This window comes from Molossus molossus, unplaced genomic scaffold (genome assembly GCF_014108415.1).
Source record: "Molossus molossus isolate mMolMol1 unplaced genomic scaffold, mMolMol1.p scaffold_m16_p_11, whole genome shotgun sequence".
NCBI classification, from domain to species: domain Eukaryota; kingdom Metazoa; phylum Chordata; class Mammalia; order Chiroptera; family Molossidae; genus Molossus; species Molossus molossus.
In genome coordinates, this window is record NW_023425346.1 from 56,295,613 (window position 1) to 56,320,097 (window position 24,485).

A 24,485-nucleotide genomic window follows, 5' to 3' on the forward strand; every position below is an offset into this window, starting at 1 on the left:
GCTGTCACAAACATGCTGCAGAGAGCAGTCTGTCCATGTGTGAGGGTTTCTCTAGGGTACATGATTGGGGTGGAATGGCTGTGTTGCGGGGCACACACATTGTCCACGTTCCTAGGCAGAACAGAATTGCTTCCGGAAGGGGCTTAGACCAGTTCACACTCCCGCCGTCTGTATGTGTCTTCCTGTGGCTCCATACTCCAGCCAACTCTTGGCATTGTCACTCTTTATAATTGCCACCCATTTGAACAGTGTGAATGGTTGCTAATGTTGCTTTCATTTGCCTCTCCCTAATGAAGTTTTTAAAACTTCCTGAATTATTTTATTTTACAACTAGTGAATGTTGTCATTCAAAATAGTCCATTTTTTTTCAATTACAATTTACATTCAGTATTATTCTGTATTCGAGTTTCAGGTGTACAGCATAGTGGTTAGACAATCATATACTTTACAAAGTGTTCCCCCAATATTTAGAGTACCCACCTGGCACTGTATATAGTTATTACAATATTATTGACTATATTCCCTATACTATACTTTCTATCCCCATGACTATTTTGTGACTACCAATTTGTTCTTTTTTTTTAATACTTTAAAATTTTTTAAAATTACAATTGATATACAATATTATATTAGTTTTAGATGTACTTCTTAATCCCTTCACCTTTTTCACCCAGTACTTCCTTAATGAATTTTGAGAAGTATCTTTTCATACGTACGTGTCTTGCCATTTGACTTTGACTTCCTTTCTCTTGTGTTAGCTTTTTTTTTTAATCCTCACCTAATAATATTTTTTCCATTGATTTTGTTAGAGAGCAATGAAGGGAGGGAGGAACGGGGTGGGGAGAGAACAAGATTGATGTGAGAGAGACACATCGATTGGTTGCCTCCTGCACAACCCCCGACCAGGGCTGGGGATCGAACCTGCAACCCAGGTATGTCATCTTGACTGGGAATTGAACCTGTGACCCTTCAGTGCAGGGGCCAAGGCTCTAACCTCTGAGTCACCCCGACCAGGGCTGAATTAGCTGTTTAAGTTTATACACAGGCAACACAAAATTTACTTTGTCAAAGATAATGAATAATAAAATATGTATTTTTGTCTCATGTTATTATAACCCATGTTTGAGACTAGGGGGAGAAAGGTGTGATAGAAAGATTATGCCTCTCACTTCCTTGAGTCATGGATTTAGACATGAACGAAACACCGGAGAGGATTTGGAAATAAGGACAGCTAATATTTTTCAGTGCTCTGCAACTTACACAGCACTTTCGCATTCATTCGATTCTCCCAGCCACCCAGTGCTGTGGGTCAAGGACTGTTATCACTGTGTTCTTGTTACCTCATGTTTCAGATTTATGGCTCTCGGTCCCTGGGCCAGTAAGGAAGTGCTGAAATCAGAACTCAGACCTGGGTCCTCTGCCCATGGATTCCACTGTCCTTCCAAGACCTTATTCCTTTCACTCCAGAACATTTAGCCCAGGACTTCCTGCCTCTGGGGAGGGAGACGTCTGTTGCCCTCTATTCTTAGCACGTGCAAACTGATTTTATTTGGTCCTTATTGATGTAAGGGGCTTGAACTGACTCAGGTAAGCTGCCTGGATGGAGTTAGTAGAATTAGAATTTAAGTCATTTTAAGCTTAATAAACTAAGCAGCAATTTATCAGTGGCTCTCAACCTTGACAGCATATTACAATAACTTTGGGTCCTGCAGAGCTTTTAGGGTATACTTGTGCCTGGCCCCATCCCAAACCAATGAGATTAGAATGGGGGGGCAGGGAGGCAGTCTATCGCTTTGTTTTGGGGATTATCATGTTTTTATTTTCTATAATATTGTTGATAGTCATTGTTCTTCAGTTAAAAAGAAGAATTGTATAAATTCTATGATTTGTTATTTTCTTTTAGCTGGTGTCTTAAACTACTTTTCTGGCACATGTTTACCCATGAAAGTCTCCTGTTGTCTTTAAAAACACACACTCACACCCTGACCGGTTGGGCTCAGCGGTTAGACCGTTGACCCATGGACCCATGAGTCTCAGGTTCGGTTCTGGTGAAGGGCACGTACCTCGGTTGCAGTTCGTCTCTGGCCCTGGTTGGGTCGTGCAGGAGGCAACCAGTCGATGTGGCTCTACCACATCGATGTTTTTCTCTGTCTCTCTGTCTCTCTCTCTCTCCCTCCCTCTTACTCTATCTGATAATAAGTAGAAAAATACCCTCGGGTGTGGAATGAAAAACAAAACAAAAACCACACACACACAAAACCAAGTTTTCTATTTTTTAAGCAGTCGGCTGGCCTCGGCCTCACAGAGCTTAGTCAGTCCTGCTTCCGCTTGACGCACCTTCACAGCACCGTCCCAGAGGCCCCTCCACACTTCCCCTCCTGCGCCTTGCTCTCTTGCTTCCTTGATTCATCCCTCCACTCTCTTCCTCACGAGCTCCTTCCTTGTGTCCTGAGGCTGAAATAGTCTTGTCTTGCTGCATTGACACAGATATCTGTATTTTCTCCTCCTCCTCTGCTTTACTGGCCCTTTTACAAAACTTTCCATCTCTGATCAGAAGACTGATCAAAACCCTGAGCCCCCCAAAAAGGAAGCTCAGCTGGGGTGTTTGATCAGTTCAGCTGTAGACCTGGCGGGCTTGCACTCATGGAGGATGGTGAGCGCGCCACGGAAGGAGGGCAGGTGCTACTTTCCTTGAATCCGTTCACACGGCGCTTCTGCTCCACGGGGGTGTGGTTGCTCCAGAGAGGGGAGCATGGGGCGCATCCCTGGGTGTGAGCCTGTGTGTCCGCCCCATAGTGGGAGGCAGCCGTGAGCAGCCTGCATACGCTTCACGGTGTCTGGCTTATTCCTCCCAAAGTATCTGTCTAGTCCCAGAGAAAGAGTTGGGATTGGTGGGTGGATCGGATTTCTGCTAATCCTCTCAGCCCAGATGAAATCTCATCAGAACTCACCTTTATAGGATTTGTTTGAGACTTACCTGGCTTCTAATATACATTCGTTGGAAGGCTGCTCACTGCTGACAGTTTGCCAAGAAGGGTGTTTGTGTACTTGTGAGATGAAGATACTTAATGGTTAGAAAGAAAATAATACATCTGATGATTTGTTTATATTCAGGAATATACATCACTTTCAGGAACGCACACACACACACACACACATGCACGCACATGCACACACACATGCTCACACACTTGAAAAGATCTTTATTCTTCACAACATACATTTCCATAGTCCCAGAGAATCCCAGTCTTCTCACCACTATATCTCCTACCCAGTACGACGCTGTATTTCTCACCTGGTCTGTACCCAGTTCTTGTGACATTCTCAGTTCTTGATCTTGCCCCTTTTACTGTCCTGGGTATCTCCTCCTGTGTTGTTGCCAGAAAGCACATGATTGATACAAAGGAAAAACAAAACAAAATGCAGCGATCGTACCAGGCAAATGAGAGTGCAAGATACAGCATTTGATGTAACATCAGCAGATCCCTGACTGCATTACGCCCCTAACCTGTGCTGTTTGGTTTCAGGAGCTCGTGTAAATGCCAAGGACAACATGTGGCTGACCCCACTGCACCGGGCTGTCGCCTCCAGGAGCGAAGTGAGTGATTATCTTATTTAATCTAGCTCCTTCAGACCCTAGAAAGAGAAAATCCTTTCTGCTGAATTAGGGATTCTCACGAGGGAGCAAAAGGCTTTCAATGTGAATGCAAGAGGGTCACCAGCGTTGAACAGCTGTTTATTTGAGTACCACCTGCATGCCAGGCACGGTGCTGGGGGTGACTGGGGTGGTCCCCGATGGGCAGCTTGGTCCTTGGCTTCAGTGAGTTCTCAGTGTGGAGGGAGAGGTAAACAGGTAAGCAGCTCAGTATGACTTCAGAACTGAATCAGAGGAGAAAGCAAATAGCTGTCTGCTTGAATAGAGGACATCTTCCAAGAAGAGATGCCAACTGAGCCAGTCCTTAGAGGATGAGCAGGGACTTACCAGGCCAGGAGGAGGAGGGAGGGCCGAGGGGGAGGACAGAGATGCTGGAGGAGAAGAGGCATGGGGGTAATGGCTGGCAGGCTCCGTTGGACGTCGCTGGAACGCGGGGTGAGTGGAAGATAAGCCTGATAGGAGAGGCGGGGTTCAGTGGCAGAGGCCAGGCCCTCTCTGAGCAGTGGGGAGTGGTCAGAGCAGAGATAAGGTTGAACATGACAGGACGGGGAATTTTGTGAGGTGCGTCGGCAGAGAAGCCAGCGGGGGAATGGTGATGCTGTTACCTGAGAAGACAGAGGCGCAGGGGCAGGAAGCTAATCAGTTCTGTTCAAACAAGCTGAGTTTGGCGTCAGGTCGCTGGAATGTACGCCCATGAGTGCGGAGGTCCGTGTGATGTTCCCTGATATATCTCAAGCCTGGTATCCAGATGCTCAAGAAAGAATTTATTTGAATGCTGGAAATTCAAGGGAAGATGCCTCATCGATTACCATTATTTATACAGGTCTAGAGCTTCGGAACAGGGAGGATGATCCTTGAAACCATGGCAAATGGGTCAGCTGCTCCAGGGAAAGGGGTGTAAGGGTTGAGAAGAGAAGGCCAATGTAGGGGCGGGCTGGCAGGAACCCCAGTGAATATAAGCCTTGAAGCCTGGTCAGAGGGGATGCCCACCATCTAGGGGTACAAGAGGCTGTGACCTCAGAGGTACTTGACTAGTCTTTGTAGCTGGTTTCCCCAGTGAAGCCTCTCCTCTGCTCCTGGAGAAGTGACGTCTCCAGGTACACCTGGGAGCTAGAGTGTCGCTGAGAATGCACACACCCGCCTTGCAGGCGTCGATGGCTGGCAGCTGTCTGGAAACCACAGTATAGTTGGTAGATGACAGTTAGCTTAGTGCTCAGTCTTCCTTGCTGTGCTCTGTGATTTGGGTAGTTTTTATTGCTTTTGTTTATTAATATGTTTTGAGAGAGAGGAAAGCCCTAACCCTAATCCTTCACAGAGGAGTTTTTTTGATCTTTTAAAACCATTTGATCTTTGGTGAATTTAAAAAAAAAAAAATTAAGTATCTTTTGAAAAATATGGGTTTGGCCCTGGCTGGCTTGACTCAGTAGTTTAAGCATCAGCCCTAGGACCAAAGAGTCATGGGTTCAAGTCCAGTCAAGGGCATGTGCCCTGGTTGGGGTCATGCAGGAGGCAACCAATCGATGTGTCTCTCACGTCAATCCGCCCCCCACCCCTGTCTGAAGATAGATGGAGGAGTATTCTCAGGTGAGGATTTAAAAAAAGAAAGAAAAATATGGGTTTGTTTCCTCTTTTAACAAGAACCAGATTTTTTTTTTTTTGAACCAGATTTTTTTTAGTTCAGAAAAACATTTAGTAAGTACTTCCTATATGCCAGGCACGGTGCCTATTGGTGGAGCTACAATGAAAAATAAGACACGTGGCCCCTGTGCTTAGCAAGCGTGTAGTCTAGTGGAACAAAGACACACCAACAAAGCAGGTGACTCAGTAATATGGGACCTCCACCTTGGTTAACGCAACTAGTAAAAGACCTCGATCCTCAAAATATCCCTTTTCCATCAGCCATCAGCTTACCTTTTTACACATCTGTGGTGTGTTTGAATTCAGTCAATCCAATGATGGATCAGCCTTTATAGAATCTGGGAAAGACATTCACTGCTTCTCTAAGGAACCAACTCCCTCTTCAGGTTTCTGGGGTGGGGGTGGGGGTGGGGTGGGGGGGAATCCTTTGCAGATGCCTCTTGCCAGGACAGAATTAAAATGCAAACAGACCCTGAGTTGTAAATAATCCGGGTCCTCTGTAAGCTTGCGAAAGAAGATGTCTTCATATTCCTATTTGTCAGAGCAAGTTGAAAACTTCCTATAAAAACTGAGTGTGTGAACCAAGGTTAGAACTGAGTGTGGGCCTCTCAGTGCCAAAGCATGTGGCTCTGAACCGAGGAAGTCCAGGTTCGGGACGTTCAGATCTCCCTGTTTTGAATTTGATCATATTGCCATCACTCCACGACTCTCCTAACTCATAGCTGGAAAGGGAAGCAGGCTTTAGGGCAGAGAACAGAGAAGGCTTGGACTGGGGATTTGGCTGTTAGCACTTGCCAGAGCCGGCACATCTGTCTGTCACTGAGATCAACCAGCTGTGCTAGCACCTACACGGATATGTAGTAACAACCGTTTCCTCACTGAAAGACTTGTACACTCCTTACTGTCCTCGAAGTCCCTCTGCTTCTAAAATGCAGGTAATGGATCTCTCAGGGTTCAGAGTTCAGTCAGGGAAGCAGAACCACCATTGAAGACAGAGAATACAGTATTTATTATTACAGGAATCAGACCGCGCACAAGTGTGCGAGCTGCTGGAGTTTATGTCAGGCTGTCACCTCAGTTCCTGTGTGGTCCTGAAGTCACCGTAGGCCAGCAGGATCTGCAGTTGATAAGAAAAGCTGGACGTGAAGTGGGGGAGAACAGGGACCAATTGGAACCCCTGTCTGTCTCTAAAACTGCCGCAACATCACGGGCGTGGGTGACTTGTGGAAGCAGCTGCATGCTTCACCTCTGAACCCACACACCTGGCCAAGACTGGAAGACACTGGAGAAGAGGTGGCAGCCTCTGAAGGGCATCGCCTGGTACTGCCCTGTGCTGACACGATGATACAGGTGGTCAGTGACTTGTGCGAGCTGCAGCGGTACCCACCAGCCAACACATCAGTCAGGCTGTGGTGTTTTTTTTTCAGAACTTGTGCAGATTAGTCTTGTGGCCCACTCTGAATGGAACCATCCGGGGAGGGAGTTCTGGGAAATGTAGTTCAACTCGGCGAACTTGACATATATAAAACTACCACTGAAATTGTTATTCTCTTTTCATTAAAAAGATCTTCTAGACAGTAAGTTCCTTGAAATGAGTGCTTGTCATTGTACTTCTAGCAACTAGCCTGCTCAGTCCACAGTTGACTTGGAGTGATTCATTAAAGATAATCTGGGTTTTCATGTTAACTTCGGCTGTGTGAACATGGTTTTCTGCACAGCAGCTGTTGTGGAACTAGTATACACCACAGAGAATGCTGGTGACAGTCATCTTACGTGCGTGCAAGGTAAACTGGCTTGAAGCTTGGAGGGTCAACAGGAACCTGCAAAAGCAGGACGAGTTTCAGAATTGCAGGCAACACCGCTATCGGTACAAGTTCAAGGTATCAGTCAGCACAAGTCAGAACTTCTGAGCCTTCTTTCCATCTAAGCAAATTTTATGTTCAGATTCCTGTGCCCGGAAAAATCATGTTTATTGCTAAATTCATTTCCTGAGTCTGTTATAACAATGGGAGTATCAGATTGTAATATTGCAAAGCTCCTCTGCAGACAAGAAAGTAGATCGAGACACGGCCATTTCCTTTAAAATCGTGCAGCATAGATTGGGTTCTGGAGATAAACCTTCCGGGGTTATTTGGTACGGACCAGGCAGGATTGTGTGCTCCCTTCTAGGCCCAATCGCACCCCCGGCCCCCCACATCTGGAATTCTTGGGGAGAAAACAGCCAGACAGATAATCCGAGCCAAACAACGTTGTCTCCTATGAACTCCCTAAGGGCGTCACTCATCCCCCGCTTTCTCTAACTACTTTCACGGCTGAAAAATGAAGATACTCTCTTCCCAAAATATTAGGGAAACATATTTTGCAATTCTAGATAATCTAGATGAGCAAGATTGGGGGCTGCCAGGGAGAATTTTCTGAACTGTTGTTGTAAGTGATTTCATATTATTTCCTCTGTTTAACTTGTTCCTTTTTTTGTTGTTTTTCTTTCTTGGAAAAGAGCAGCTGTAGGGGAAAGGTATTACTTGCTTGTAAACCTGGAGTGTTTAACACATGTTATTGAAGCCCACTGGATGGAAGGCACTGTTAAGTGTGCTACAGGAGCCTTGAGGGGGTGCAAAGGGAGGCGTCTAGGACATGGTGTGTAGGGTAGACAGCCAGGCACAGAGCCTGCTGTGGCCTGCGTCCAAATGCAGCTGGCCTTCACACATGCCTTTTCTTCTACAATGAACTGATAGTAGCACAAAGGAGAATTGATGGACTTTTCACTTCCCTGTTCTAGAGGCTCTCTCTTGGATAGAAAAGTTAAAAGGTTTGTATCCTGTCTTTGGAGTGTAGCATGAAGGATGTTGTGTGCAAATATGCATTGTCATGATGAACATTAATTGAGCACTTACTGTATGCCAGGCAGTATGGTAAACATTTTCTGTGCATGATTCCATTTGAACCTCCAAGCCACTCTTTGATATTAATACAGTGATGAAGCCTTATTTAGGAAATGGGATCTCAGAGGAGAGTCTCAGGTACCGCAGCCAGAAGTGCAGGAGAGTACAACGAGAGAACCTGCTCCCCGACCCACCATGCCCTAATGCTTCCCTTCAATCATCTGCGCTTCCCTTCAATCATCTGGCTTGGAGGTTCAAATGGAATCATGCACAGAAAATGTTTACCATACTGCCTGGCATACAGTAAGTGCTCAATTAATGTTCCAACCAATAAAATGGGTCTATTCTAGTGTCTGTGCAAACAGAAGTCCTAATGAGCATAAAGATGTTTCCCAGAGTTGAGCAAGATAAGCATTGCATTTTATAGCTTAAATTTTAAAAACTCATTTTCCTTCTTTCTTCTAAAAAATCATTATTGTGGGCTAAATGTTGGTAGACAAGAGAATTGGAACAATTATATGGGAGACTAGAATATGATTGATTTCCTTAAATTATCTTTATGATTTTAAAACGATGGCCACGTAGAGAACACAGATTGTGCCTGCAATGGGAAGAAAGTGAGCGTCTGTAACCTTAGTTAGAATGTAGGTGAGTCATACTCAGATTTACTGTGTATTCAAGTCATCTGTCCTAGCACCTCGCCCCAGCCGTACAGCCTGTGGGTGGGCCCAGAAATTCGCGTTTTGAAAAGAAGATTCTGTTGCATGTGGTCTGTATATCACGCTTTGAGACTTGAGATTGAAGACTGGGAACACTTTAGTATCTGGCCTTCCCAATGTTTAAAGCTAGTGCTCCTTGAATAGTTTCCTTTGAATTCTTTCATATCTCACAGTCTCCAGCAAACCCCTTTCATATGCTAGTTCTTAGAATAATTGTACTCAATAATATAATAATAAAGGGTGAGTTTAGTTTAAGAATGGGTACTTTTAGAGAAATCATCTGATTAACTGAACAAATTATTTGGGCACCAATTTATAGAATTCCTACGGAGTAAGAAATTGCTGTAAGTAGTAGAGGATGAAAACCCCAGTGCTGTTAGTAATGGAGCAAATGCCTCAGGACTTGCATGCAGCCTCAGTAAATGCCTTGTCAATATTGCATTTTATTACTTAGAGAGTTTGCTAATGGTTATACTAATATAGTTATTCTGCCCACTTTTATTAAATATACACTGTGTGCAAGGCATCTGCCCAGCTTTGTAAAGAGCACAGTAAATTGTATAAGGCTCACACCCTGGTCTAAAGCAACCTGCAGTTTATAAAATTTGACAATGCTTATGCCTGCAAGGACTTTGGAGTCATAAACAATTACTTTTCCATGAGTAATTTATGACCACTTAAATGTAAGGCACATTTGAGAGTAAAAAAACAAATATTAGGGGCGACAGTTTTTAGGACACATGCTTCCCATTTCTTCTCATCTTTTCCATGTGCCACAGTCTATGTTTCTACTTCTTGTTACAGGGTCAGAGTGGCCTTTTGTAAAAAGAGAAAGTCATAAAGTGTAGAAATAAAGTGACTGCAAATGCCATCTCCGATTCCTTCCCATGTGACATCCATGACCGTCCCTCCCTCTGTCCGTTACTTCTTACAGAGCCTGCTATGCAGGGGAACCCACAAGGCCTCGGGCCTGACGCTGAATGTTAACTGGCTGAACCCTCCCTTCAGGAGAAATGCCAGAATCTTCACACATGTTGGTGTATTAAAAATGAGATAAAGGCTTTGAAGAAGCACCACTCACAGGGTGGCCTGAGGTCTGGGCCAGGTGCTTTGTTTACTAGCCATGATGGAGTGAGGACTCAGAACCATTTAGAGCAATTTGATAGAGTAAGTTCATGCTTACTAAATTTAGTAATAAAATAACTGAGTTTATAATTTGCTTCTTTATTTTTCACTTTATTATTCTACTTTTTATTGTATTTTACAAAAGTATTGGCTCATGATGGATTTGAAATGATATAATTTTTTTGAAACTGGTCCTTCACCACAGATAGTTTGAGGAGTATCATGTAAATAACTTTTCTTGATTCAGAAAGTGTTCAACTTTCCTTCCTCCACATTAGTTTCTGTTTTACCTTGTATATTTCTGTCAGAATGTATGATAACAGGAAAAGAGAGACTTTTTTTTAAATTACAGAAATCTTTAATTCCCTACATAGCCATAAAATTATGCCCTCTTAAAACCAAATTAAAGTGCTTCCAAGATTAAAATTTTTGAAAGAGAAATCGTTTAAAAAAGAAAGTTGTTGTCTTTTTAAATCAAAGCTTTGTTTTAGCCCTGGCCGGTTTGGCTCAGTTGTTGGAACATCAGGGCACATACCTCAACTGTGGTTCTATCCCCGGTCAGGGTGTGTATGAGAGGCAGCCGATAGATGTTTCTCTCTCACATTGATGTTTCTCTCTGTCTCTCTCCCCATCTTCCTCTCTGTAAATTCAATTAAATAAATAAAATAATTTTTAAAAAAGCTTTGTTTTAGCCAAAATATTAAATTTCTATTAAGTGTTAAGCCACTTTGGCAGGCTGAAACTTCATAATTATGTAAATAACTAAGGAGAATTAACATTTAAAATTATTTCGCCGGGGTGCTTGGCTGATACTGTCTACTGAGTAAGTGCTGGCCTAGTAGGGAATGTCTGAGCCCTTCAGCCCCCAGGCTAATGGGTCATTGCCCTGGATTTCAGTCATCTTGCCTTTAAAATGAAGCTGCCTATCGAATGAAGGGGCCAGACCACTTCTAATATCCTATATGCCTGTGAATTTAATTCCATAATCATTTTAGCTTACTCGTATTTTCTTTTTTTTTAAGTTAATTTTTGGAAATTAAGAATTGCCTTTTATACACTATTTCTTGATAGAATCCTTTCTTGTCAAATAAGATGAAAACTAGGCAGTTCATTACATAAACAGATAGAAATAAAAAAGAACGGCGTTAAAACATTCTATAAAAGTAGAGACGCCCTTGAGCTGCAGGTGTTAGTGTAATGCGGTGAAATTGGGACTTCCGTGGGAACTGCCCGGAGTTCACACGCAAAGGGATTTATTAGAGGCCCTACCCACTTCTCTTTCCCCAGCTGATCAATGACCTTGCACGTTTTCCCTTTCTAATTTTTTAGGTGTAACTCAGATGTTGATCAGGGACCCTTTGCTTTCTAAACAGATATGACTGGCTGGAAACCACAGGCCACATCTTATGCAAAGTCTGAATGTTTTCCCAACATTCCAAAGAATTCCTGGGGATTTCAGTTTTTTGGGCTGGCTCCAAAGCCCTGTTCCTGCTCCATTTGTTTGGGTTCCGTGTCAGGTGTCCTCTCTCCCTCTTGGCCCACTGACTGTTCCCGTGTAGATGTATTCCTCTGCTCTGGGGTGCAGGCCCACATCCTCTCGTTGCTCTCCGTGTCCTCACCTTCCTCCCTTGCGAGCTCCACAGGGCAGTGCAGCTCTGTCCATCCCAGACTCGCGACAGACCCGGCTCTGTCCAGCACGGGCCGCCGAGGCTTCTGACTTTTTTAACGCGACTTATCCTCCTTAGATGACTATTTGGACTTAAGAAAGTATTTTTTTCATGCTGGTAAATCACAAAATTTTCTATTAACCAGGTATGATAATTTGCAGTTCGTGGTAATTTAAACAAGGAGCTAGACCAGGGGGTCTGCAAACTTATTTTGTAAAGGGCCAGATAGAGAACATTTTAAGCTTTGATGGCCGCATGTTGGTCTCTGTCACAGATGTTCAAATCTGCAGTTATAATTCAAAAGCAGCCATGGATAATATTTAAAGAAATGAATGAGTTTATTTTAATAAAACTTTATTTACAAAAACAGACCAAAATGATCTGTGATTAAAATACGTTTAGAAGTATTGCCTATATAAGAATACAGCCCCCTCAAACTCAAATATATATATATTTTGCTTAACCTGTTGCTTTGTGTAAAATGCAAATTAGTTCTAAATATTTATTTAAAAGTAGTACCTCTTGAAGGTAATATCTCATTCCCCTAGTCTGAGTTACTCTAAAAGTAATCACGTTTGGTGACTTAGAAAACAAATTTCTAATGATTTCATTAGTCTAATCTCCAAAAAGTATAGATCTGTGAAATGTCTTGTATATTTTGTTTTGTTAATCTATCCTGAATTTACATATATTATGTAATGCAAAGCAAGAATCTGTACAAGTGCAATAAAATCATGCACAAGGCAAAGGCATTAAAGTGACAGCATATAACGTTATTTTGTGGTAAAGGTGTAAAAAGGATACTGTACCAATTTTTACAGTACTGCTTTGAGATGATTATCTTCAGCCTTTTTGGCCATATATCTACAAAACTTTTTCAGCATGCATTTTCCCAATGTGCATCTCATTTATAAATTATATACTGGAACTACTATCATTAGCTAATATTTCAAGGAACAATATGCTTAGGGTAAGGCTTTTCATTTATCATAGTCTTACATAACCAAGGTAGATAATAGATTTCTGATGATTTTCCTCTGTTTTGGCCAAGCTCTTGTCAGATCTGATTAAATTTGCCATTACTTTTACCTTGTAATGTAGGTGATGGAAAGCATTTACTAGGAGCAGAAGCGTCAGCTCTGTGACTTCCACATTATTTATTTGGGTTCCTTGCATAAATCTTGCTTATTTTAGGATGCTTTCAGTTTAAGGGTACATATTACAATCTGTAAATCGACTTGCCAGGCCCATCACTGTGCTGTTCGGTGCGCTCCAGGCGAATGAATGGGGCCAGGGCAAACCCACCCCTCAGCACTGTGGAAGCCCCTCTCCCCGAGGGCAGCTCCGATACTGTGAGGCAGGGTCCTCTGTGGAGCTGACTGAGGGCACAGTGCCAACACAGAAGTTAAATACCAGCGAAAATGCTTTCTTTTTTAAAGAAAATAAATATAAATGAAGGTTCCAATATTTTCTTCCCACATCACAATGGATTGTCTGTGCATCTTCATAAACCTCCATATTTATGAGACCTAAGTTGATAAAAAATATTATTTTTCTAATTTAAATGTTAATGCTTTATTGTGATTTAGTTTTTATCTTGTTTGTTTTTTGGGTGTCCAGCTGGTCTGTAGGGTAGAAACTGGATAACGTTTCTTTCAACCTTCCACAGTTCTAGCCCTGTTTTGTGAAGTAGGTGAGCATTACATGTACACATGTTTTGCTCTCAAATGGGTTCAAGGAATATTTAGGAATCATTACTTTATTGTCCATCTTGCTGAGGGAGCGTGACTTATACCCTCCCTTTTAGATCATCTTAAATTGTTTGCTTGGGCCCTATTGGCTAATTGCCCTTTATTTATGGCATCTAAATGGATTCACACTATTTATTTAAACTACATTCTTTTTTTTCTTTTTTTATCCTCACCCGAGGACATTTTTTTTTCCCATTTTTTGTACAGATAGAGTGGGAGGGAGAGAGATAAAGAGAGAGAGAGGGAAACATCGATGTGAAAGGCACACATCGAGTGGCTGCCACCCGCACGACCAACCAGGGCCAGGGACAAACTGCAACCGAGGTACATGCCCTTAGTGGGAACCGAACCCGGGTCTCTCCGGACCGCAGGTGGACGCTCCAACCGCTGAGCCAAACTGGCCAGGGCTTAACTACATTCTCTACTTTGCAAAGTTAATTTCTTTTTGCTCTCATTCTACTATCTAATTAGCCATTCGCCTCAACATGTTACTACTCATTCATGGGACATCCTTTTTATTTCATCATTTATGTCCCTGATAAAAGCATTAATTTTGAGAGTTTGAATTATCCACTACCTGGGGGGCACTTATATATACTTGCATGATAAAATAGATTGGACAGTGCAGGCCTGTGTGGATTAGGGTGGACAAAGGTGAGTTCTTGGTTCGTGAAGGCTGGTGGGAGTGTGGTTCTGAGGCCTTTCATTGCTTCACTGATGACACATTGATAAGATGTTCATAAAGGAGCCTCATTAACTGCTCCCAAGGATGTCCTTGGAGATAAAGAAAAATGTCCAACAGCCATTTCCTTTCCTAGAGAATCTATATCATTCACTTGAGTGAACAGAAGAGTGTCTTCAATCCTGGCTATAAAATTACTGAGGCCAGTTAGACTCTCTGGGGTGGGACCAGGCATCTGTATTTTTAAGCGCTCCCCACGTGATTTTATTGCACAACCAAGGTAGAGGTATAGTTCAAGAGGCTAACACCTGATTAGGTCAACAGAAGGAAAATAAAAAGTAGGAGGCTGAGTAAAGGTGGAGGAATTCAATAGTAGATAAGAAACCACCCCATTGTAACATGGAAAAACAATTTTGCAGCTTCAAGTTGAGGTAGTAACAGACATCCTCTTTGCTTGACTGCTTATTGATCACAAAGTGAGGGTTAAGATGTTGGCTGAGATACAGATTCATAAATTGATCCAAGAATGTCTGAAGGGCTTTGAGGCCCTTGGAAGAGAGAGACTTATTGACAAGCACCTCTAACCTCAGATTATCTTTGGGGGCCTTTTGGCCGATGGATATTTTACCCAGATGTGCACACTTGCATGTGCATGTTCTCATTTGGCCAAAAATACCTGATACCTTATAAGGAAACCTTACACTTAGAAGCTTTATTTGGTTTTGAAGATGTGCCAGGGCTCTTGGCCTAACGAGGAAATGTACAGTGACTGTTTTAATCTGTGCCACTCCTGATCTTCATCACATACTGCTTTGCTTGTCACAGAAGAATATCCATCCAAAGCCAGCCTGTGAGGGCAGGGAGGCTTCCCAGGGTCTGGTGAAACATCTTACACCCAATGAATATTGACTGAGCACTGTCAGTGACCCTGAAAACTCTGCTTTGGTTATAGGAAGCAGTGCAAGTATTGATCAAGCACTCGGCTGATGTCAATGCGAGGGACAAGAACTGGCAGACCCCCCTCCATGTAGCAGCAGCCAATAAGGCTGTCAAGTGTGCAGAAGTGATCATTCCCCTGCTGAGCAGCGTCAATGTCTCCGACCGAGGGGGCCGCACAGCCCTGCACCATGCTGCTCTGAATGGCCATGTGGAGGTGGGTGTCCTCATCACTGGGAACAAGAATGCTCCCTACAGACTCTACTAGCCCAAGTGGAACCTAATATTACTGCTGACCTTTTACAGAATGCGATGATAATATTTGTACATGAAACCGTAGGCAATTATGTCCATTTTTAAATGTAGAGCCACAGTGAATTGAAAAAGTAGCCATCACCACAGTCATTTTCTCAGAGTACACATGCCACAGGGTTGGCTGTGACGTCATCTTCCTGCTTTGTTTGAACTCCAAATCTTTGACCTGCCTTGACATTAATTTGGCTCAGATCACCTGCAGGGGGTGAGGAGCTCCCATCATTACACTGTGTACACTTGATTTCGTTATCTTTCAGATGGTCAATTTACTCTTGGCCAAAGGGGCAAACATCAATGCATTTGACAAGAAGGACCGGCGGGCTCTGCACTGGGCAGCATATATGGGTAAGAACTTTATGAATGGAAAGCAAAGTGCATATAATGTTCATTAAAGAAGCCATGGGTCTCCCATTGACCATATACATTCTTTCTTGGGCAAGTCTGACCTCTTTTGAAACTTGGGATTCAGTTGGATTAATATTTGGTCCATTTTACTGACGTGCATCGAACACTCTAATTGGGCAGCTGCTTTGCCAGATGTATTTCTCCTGCAGGGTGGAGGAGGGGTGAATCACAGCCCGGACCTCACTGAAGATGCTTCAGTCTGGACTGGAAAGCTGCACATCTCGTGCTTATTGGACCTTGTTGTGGAAAAAAGATTGATGTTTATAAAGAAAGAGGGCTGGCTAGCAAAGCAAGGGTATAATTCCATTTGTCTTTTTATTTATCAATATTTCTGAATGAAACAAAAAGGAAGGAAGGTTGGACTGCCCCCTGGCTGCTGTGTAGGTTGAGGTGACCAGAGACACCACGGATTTTCCTGCTTCTCCACTTCCAGCCAAGTTGGGGCTTACAGTCTTGTTTCTGCCAGCTTGGCTGGGGAGCTAGGGGAAGAAACTACATTTCTATATTTTTCCCTTTTCACTTGGGTTGACCCAAATACCACTGACAAATGATAGCCTGTATAGAGTTTATTCTCAGCGTGTCCCGAGGGGAAGTGAAGATCCTCCCTTTGTGTTTCTAATTGGAGAACATCCTGCATTAGAAAAGCAGACAAGATTCTATCAGCACCAAGTTATAAACAGCTTGGAATGTCCATTCACAGGAGGTTGTGTTTATAAATGATGGAAGAGCTGCACAATGGGACACTGTGCAGTCACTACAGTGATGATGTCATTAGTATTTATTAACACAGGAGGATTCTCTGTTGTGTTAACTGAAAACAGATCAGAACACAGTATGAATAATATGATCCCCATTTTTTAAAATATCTATGCAAGGAAAGCAACCTGGGATATATTAGACATTGGAATGTTGATTATCTCCAGGAATTGGTGATTGTGGATGATTTTTGCTTCCTTTTAATACCTTTTGGCTTTTCCTGAATCTTTTCTAACAAGTATACAGGCTTTTTGTCTCATAAAAAAGCAACAACATTAATTTGGGGGAGTAAAAAGAGAGTAGGTGGAAGCGGGGGTGAAATAAACTATGTGTTATAGATGGGTCTAAAGGAATCTTTGGGCTTAAAAAGCAGGAATCTTCAGATTTTATAAGCATTATCATTTAAGGTGATGTGGAGCTAGGAGCCGGCTGAAGCGGGTTGGACGGCTGTGTGGTCCTTGCAGGACCGGAGCCAGCGAGCATTGCCCGTTAGACCTTCGGGCACTCAGAGGACCTGCGGGTTCGAGTTTGTTCTTCACTCTTGTACAGTTAACACATTGTGTCAGACTACTTGACATTTTGTGTGTTATCAGGATTCAAATAGGAAAAAAACATAGTTAACTGTCTTTAGGAAATAAAGGATAAAAATGTAGCACCACTTAAGCTTAAGATAGTAATTGAAAATAACCTTTTCTGTATACAAGTCTTGGGAGAAAAGAGTCAAATTTTAATAAAACAAGCCAAGACCAAACTCTCTGTCTCTCTCAAACACACATCTCTCTCACACACGTACACATACATACACACACATTTCTCTCGCACACATATGCATACACACACATCTCACACACACACACCTCTCTCTCATACACACATACGTATCCACACACACATACACATACATCTCTCACATACACCTCTCTTCACACACACACACATTTCTCTCCCACGTAGACGCTTCTCTCTCTTCACACACACACATTTCAGAGTCAGTACTCATCTTCTACCCTTCAGTTATCAACCATGTTTACAACAATGACCCTAAAGTATCGAACCATCATCAGTCACAAAATAAAAGTCAAACACCTTTATTGTATTATATGTAGTAAGAGAGGGAACAAAGGAAAATATTATAGAAAATATGCCAACAGGAGTTGAAACTAGAAGGGTTTTCTGTTTAGCCAACAATTCACAAGAACACTTTTAAGTTCAGCCATATGAAATTGCCATTCCTGTGGGCCGAACAAACAAACCTCAAATGGTCAAACAGCTGCAGTTTCATATAATTTAAAAATTAATCTGGAGTCATTCTGATTAATTGAAATTTTTTCTTTCATTCGTTTTTCCAAATCAAATTGCCATTGTTGGGCTTTTTAGTGAGGAATGACAATTGGTTTCAAAAGTGTTGCTTTCATTTTAACATAATTTTTAAAGGCTATGGTTCTAACCTATTACAGGACCTTGTTATTTATTTGCAAACAGGCATCTCTTCTATTAGATCTTGAAGAGAAGGCTTACATCTGAATCATCTATTTTTTTCGCTACAGCATTTACATAAAGTCTGACACACAGTAGGTACTCATTAAATATTTGTTGATTATTTCCATGAACCAGCTTTTTATAAATAGCTCAGCAAAATACTGGTGGCAGTAAGAGCTAATAGTGATCATTTAGGTGGAATGAATCATCAGATTGTCCCATAAAGGTTAACGATGTTTTCTGCTGCTTGCTTTGTAAAGGCCACTTGGATGTCGTGGCATTGCTCATTAACCACGGCGCAGAAGTGACATGTAAGGATAAGAAGGGCTACACCCCCCTGCACGCTGCAGCCTCCAACGGACAGATCAATGTTGTCAAACATCTCCTGAATCTGGGGGTGGAGGTGAGCTACAATTCATGCATCACACCACGGTGTCTTTGGGGTCTTTCTGTTGTTCTAAAGTGAAATCCTGTGTATTTGTGGGTTTTCTTTTGTTCTGAAATTAAATCCTATTTGCATTTTTTTTTTAATTTTATTGATTGATGAGAGAGAGAGAGAGAAACATTGAGACATTGATTTATTGTTCCACTCATTTATCTATTCATTGGTTGATTCTTGTATGTGCCCTGACTGGGGATCAAACCCACACTTTGGCATATCGGGACAATGTTCTAACCAACTGAGCTACTCAACCAGGGCTAAATCTTGTTTGCATTGTAATTCAAGAGGAAAACTACCCTTCTTTCTAGTACCCTATGTTTGAGTTTCAATGAGCTACTGATGGAGGGTGATGGGAGACATCTAATTACTGGGGAACCTGCAACAGACTTTCTATATCACAATAGATTGTGAAATATATATACATATATGTATTATAAAAACATATTAACCAGTCATTTTTTAAAGACTGGCTTGGATTCTTTACCCCACCTTCGGAATTTCGCTTTCTAAATTGTGGCTTGCAAGCAGAAATGAGTGAATGAACGGCAGGGACAAGCAGCAGCAAGTGTCCAGCGCTGAGCTGGAGAAGTCAGCCCAAGCCCTTCAAGTAGCAGAACAGGAGCAGTGACAAGTCTCTGGAACATCCCCGTCTCTGGAGAAAAGGAAAACCAAGTTGCATTACTGAGACCATAATGGTGAAACCCAGCAGTTGGGGCAGCAAGAAAGAGCCATGGACTAAATTCCCAGACGGCTGCCTGGTCCTGCCGTAGAGCGCGGCTGCCCCGTGACGTGTCAGCCCGCAGAGCCCGACGTGCGTGGCTCCGGAGCCCAGCTTCTCGGCTGAGACTGCACAGCACCTCCCTGCGCATCTCCCACTCCTTCAGCTTCATGGTCCCTGTTGAGTTTCACGCTTTTCTCTCTCCTGATTCAGTCCTCTGGCATTTCCAGACAACTTTGCCTTTCACTTTTTAATTCCTTCCATAGCCCGAAGCTATCTCTCCACAAATTCAAACCTCTAACTCGCCCTTCCTCCCCAGTTCACTCTCCGTCACATTCACGCTCTGCTGATGTTTGCCTCCAGTGACAAGCATTTCCAGGATGACCACGGTGGGGCAGGAGTAAGTGCTGAATAATTACGTTGACAGATGGACGTTTCCTTTCTCTGGCACAGCCATTAGGCTCTTTGTGCAAAATGGGGCAAATGGGCTCCAGTGATTTTAATCACCCTGTTTTGGACTCATTCACAGATCGACGAAATCAATGTCTATGGAAACACGGCACTTCACTTGGCCTGCTACAACGGGCAGGATGCTGTCGTCAACGAGCTGACCGACTACGGTGCTAACGTGAACCAGCCCAACAACAGTGGGTTCACCCCTCTGCATTTTGCTGCTGCCTCCACACACGGTGCTTTGTGTCTTGAGCTGTTAGTAAACAACGGGGCGGATGTTAACATTCAGGTATGATGCTCTCAGTCTCTCTCTCAGTGTTTGAAACCTTTGCATTGAGTCTCTGTTTGAACAAAATCAACTGCTGTAAATTGTGTCGTTTGAATGATTTGTAACTCTGAGGACCTTGACTCCCACATCCCCATCCTGTGTTGGGATGCGATAGAAACTCAGTGGCATTGTTTCTTCAGGAGTGATGGGACCAGCTAGAAGGTCCCAGCCATTTGTTCTTGGTCGCCCAGTGAATGTTCCAGAGCAAATTCTGGATTTCATGGATGTTGATATGGTCTAGATTCTAATACTGAAGTAAACGTTAAGCTGATAGGGCAGAGCTTCTGAGAATCAAAAGTAAGACATGACCTCAGGGCTATTCTCAGACCTGGCATGGCCCTCCAAGGTGTTTCTGAAACGCTTTCCTATAGTAAACCCCGGACAGTGGCTTCAGTGTTTAACATTGACCTGGTCCTAATGGTGAGTCCCTTTTTCAGCAAACTTATGGAGGACTTCCTAGTGCCCTCTGTTTAATACTAAGGGAGTCCTCCAAGATGAGATGATCTCTGCCCTCAAGGAATTTACAATGTGGGAAGGAGATAATGCACTCAGATACTCAAGAGGCAAGAGAAAATGTGATGAGCGGCATGAGAGTAATAAAGCATTATAAACTATAAGGAGCAAGGGTTGACTTGCTTCTTGCTTAGGCATCAAAAATGGAGATTGTGTTTGAGCTGAGACTTGGAAGATTGACATCAGTTGAGATGAAGAGGGATAGAGAGAATTTGAGAGAGGGTATTCTAGATAGAACAGCATGAGGAAAGAGGTTGGGAGTTCTGGATAGGAAAAGCTCTGGATGAACTGTAGGTAACTCGTCAGCTTCTTGTAGCAGATAACCGAGAGGAACTTACACATGCAGTCTTCATGATCCTGGTTACATCACCTGAATGCATTTAGATTATAGCAGAATATCTTCATCTGCACCAAGTGACCCTATGCTCATCCTCAGCCCCCCTCTCCCAAGCACACAGGAATCCTGAAGCAAGGTCCCAGTGTATTCTCCCTCTGCTTTTGAAAATTATTTTTAAGACTTAACTTTAAGAATATTGGATCAGTCTATTTTCATGACCTTCTTTATTCACTGTTAAAATTTTTTAATATTTTTCTTATAATTTCTAATAGTGGGAAAATATGGGACACATTTTTAGAATAGCAGTTTATACTCTTGAGTAGAGTATAAATCATAAGAAAGGAGCCAAGAACAAGCTGAAATGTGAACTGACGAAGGAAGAGGGCTTATCTACTGGCTGAGGACTTTGGGTTTCCATAGCCTGTGAAGACCACTAATCATTGTAGAGGTCATGTGATCAGATCTCAGTGCTAGAAACAGTAACCTGGCTATAGAACAACAGAGACAGAAAATATGAAGGAAAAAATTATATATATGACTACATAAAATTTTAGACATTTATATGATTAAAAAGAAGTAAGTGAATAAAAACCTAAAAACTGTAACATACAATTGAAAGAGGAACAGCTTGGAAGTTTTTCAGCAATATATGGTTAGCAAAGAGTTAATATGTTCAATATATAAAGAACTCATAAAAAATCAATAAGAAAAAGTTTGATACCTACTAGAAAATATGGGCTAAGGCAAATAATAAGAGAGAATACAATATCCATTAAACCTATAAAAAATATTTGGTATCACTAGTAATTAGAAAAATGCAAACTAATACACATATATTTTCCCTTAAGATTGGAAAATATCAAAAAGACTAATAATAGCCAGTGATTTCAATGAAAAAATTAACATACAATGAATAAATATGATTCTTTTTCATTTTAAAAAGTTATATGTGTATGTATGTGTATAGAAAAAGAAAGATATCTGGAATATATACCACTATGCTAGCAACAGTTATGCAGAAAGGCAAAAGTATTACTTGGGTTTTTAGTTTCTTATTTTACATGTTTGTTTTAATCTTCTGATTGTGATGCAATGAACATGTGTTATTTTTATAACCAGAAGAAAAAATATTTTTATTTTTATAAAAAGAAAATTCAGGTAGAATGGCGTGGAGACAGGGCATCTGGAGGATAACTGGAAGTCAAGAAAACTGGTGTAGAGAAGAGGTAATGAGGACAGGGGAATGGGGACAGCTGACAGAGGCTTTGCAGAAAGAAAATCAGTGGGATTTGGTTAAACGAGATGGAAGAGTTGAAGATGAGTGTAAGAATTGAAAAGGGGCTAAGGATGGCAGTACAACGTGGTGGCCGAGTGTTCAGTTCTAGGGCAGACTGCCTAGATTCCAGTCCTAGCCTTGACTTTCAGGAATTGTATAATCATAAACAACCTCTTTGTATGCCTCAATTTGTTTATCTGTAAAATTAGGGAAACAGCAGTACCTTCTTCATGGAACTGTTCGAGGATTAAACAAGTTATCTTACCTAAACTACCTCGAGAGTCTGCCACATGGCCAGCACTCAGTAATGACTTTTGTTATTAAGAAGGGTGTCAGGAGAAAGACTAGGTTAGGAGGTAAAACTGATGAGTTTAGTTTTTTGGAAGTTGATTTTGAGCCTTTTGTACAGCCAGTCTAGGAAAACCAATGTGGAAAATGTAATAATTTAGGGTGGGTAGTGGTAGAGAACAGAAGAAGCTATTTTGATTGCCTCATTCACATAGAGATGATTGGTCATCGAAACTGGGAGAGAAGGATGAGCTCCCAAGGAGAGAGAACATCATAGCATGATTAGAGAAGAAAATGGAGGACTCCAGTAACACTTAATCTTAGAATCAGGAGGAGAAGGAAGAGCCAGATAAAGGGATGATAAAAGAAGAGATAGATGCCTTGGCTGGTATGGAGGGGAGTGTAGTGTCCTTATAAAGGTAGAAAGCAGGTAATAATGAAAAAGTAGAATAGATGAAGAGAATTTCAGAGTTCTCAATCTTGTAAGTAGAGACCATCCAAGGTCCTAAGTGGAGGTAAGATGAAGGTCTTTGGGGGCATTGAAGAGACCAAGGAACTGTACTCCAAGGTTGAGGAAGAGTCATCATGTGAGACTGAAGTCGGAAAGGATGGTGGTGAGAGGCAGGAAGCTAATAGGTGGCCAAACTCTCAATGTCCCTATACTTGTCAACATTGCCACCCTTGTTTCTGAGGGACATCCTTAAAACCTCCAAAGAATGAACAATTATTGTAATTTTTTAAAGTAGCTCTCTTTGTCAACCTCCATTTCATTAATTCTCAGGGTTTTCTATCACCTCTGTAAAACCAACTGATGCTCCTTCTTGCTTCGGCAGCACATGTACTAAAATTGGAGCAATACAGAGATTAGCACGGCCCCTGTGCAAGGATGACACACAAATTCATGAAGCATTCCATAAACAAACAAACAAACAAAAACACTGACTGAGGCTCTCAGTGTGCTTGATCCTGAGGCTTGAAGGCCATTTTTTTCTGATACATCTACCTACTTCTCCCAGTTAACTGATTAGTGGTCAGTTCGAATTGGATAGGGGCTTGAGCTATTTATGGTATACCAGCCTTCTCTTCCCCGTCAAATGGACCTGGAAAGCACTGTTATTTAGATTTAATATTTTACTTTTTTGGGGGGATTGCTAATCATTAGTAGAATATAGGAAATAGCATTTTTAAGACCTGTGACTTGGGTTTATGTGTTCTCAGATCTATGTAAATGGGATTTTAAAATCAAATCTAGCCTTCTCCCTAGTCTCCCTACATCTGCTCTGGCTACATCCTCTTGGTTTCCTAATTCTCAAGCATCCTCCTTTGCTACTCCAGATGGCCTCTGGACACACAGATCATCTAACATTTCCGTAGAGCCGTGCTGTCTGACTCTGGAGGTAGCTTTCTAATGTTCTCTCTCTCTCTACCACATTGCTCCTTGGATTTTGAAAGTGTAGATTGTAAGACAATTTATTTGTTTAGATTTTCTGAAGTTTGAGAAAAATCGCATATTGAAATGTAGCTAATACCCATCCACATGCTCACTTTGTTTTCCTCTGTCCTAAAAAACACTAAAAGCAGTATCTTCACGGGTAATGACAAGATAATTGAAAGAAGAGAAAGGATACGTGTCCTGCATGCATTTTGCAATCCCTCGTTTTGCTTAGATTGACCATGACTTTGACCTTGTAATATTAGTTTATGTGTGATGAAATAATAAAGACATAATACTTCACACAATAATCCATTGAAGGTTCACATGTATTTTGCAAATAGGAAGAACATGAGAAAACATAAAATAATATCTCTTCTCCATTATAGACCACATTGTAATTTCTGTAGCATCTCAAGGCTCGTTTTGGGAGCATTCAAGTAAGTGTTGAATAAGGCACTACACACATAGCCGCACCAGATATGACTTAGATGGATTCAGAAACTACCCTTGCCAGGTTGCCTGCCTCCTGGTCACTAACCTCAGTCTGCCTATGGCGTCGGTTCTTTTCTGTTTGTGGGCCCTTAGATCAGTCAGCCCAAGAGAGGCCGGATTTGAAGCCCAGCATATGTCTGCTGAAGTGGGCCTGCTCCCTTCTTTATATGTATCGGGACCAAATTAATAGAAT

The 24,485-nt window shown here is 42.1% G+C and overlaps 1 protein-coding gene and 1 pseudogene across 3 annotated transcripts in view; both read left to right on the top strand.

The window, feature by feature from the left end:
• Positions 1 to 24,485, top strand: part of ANKRD44 (ankyrin repeat domain 44) — a 306,969-nt gene that overhangs the window by 159,273 nt on the left and 123,211 nt on the right. For all 3 annotated transcript variants that reach the window (XM_036254347.1, XM_036254346.1, XM_036254348.1), the window contains 5 exons: positions 3,528 to 3,598; positions 15,072 to 15,272; positions 15,628 to 15,715; positions 18,271 to 18,413; positions 19,700 to 19,912. In XM_036254347.1, coding sequence (XP_036110240.1) covers positions 3,528 to 3,598; positions 15,072 to 15,272; positions 15,628 to 15,715; positions 18,271 to 18,413; positions 19,700 to 19,912 — 716 coding nt within the window. The remainder of the gene's footprint in view (positions 1 to 3,527; positions 3,599 to 15,071; positions 15,273 to 15,627; positions 15,716 to 18,270; positions 18,414 to 19,699; positions 19,913 to 24,485) is intronic.
• LOC118625895 lies at positions 23,187 to 23,286 on the top strand (annotated as a pseudogene).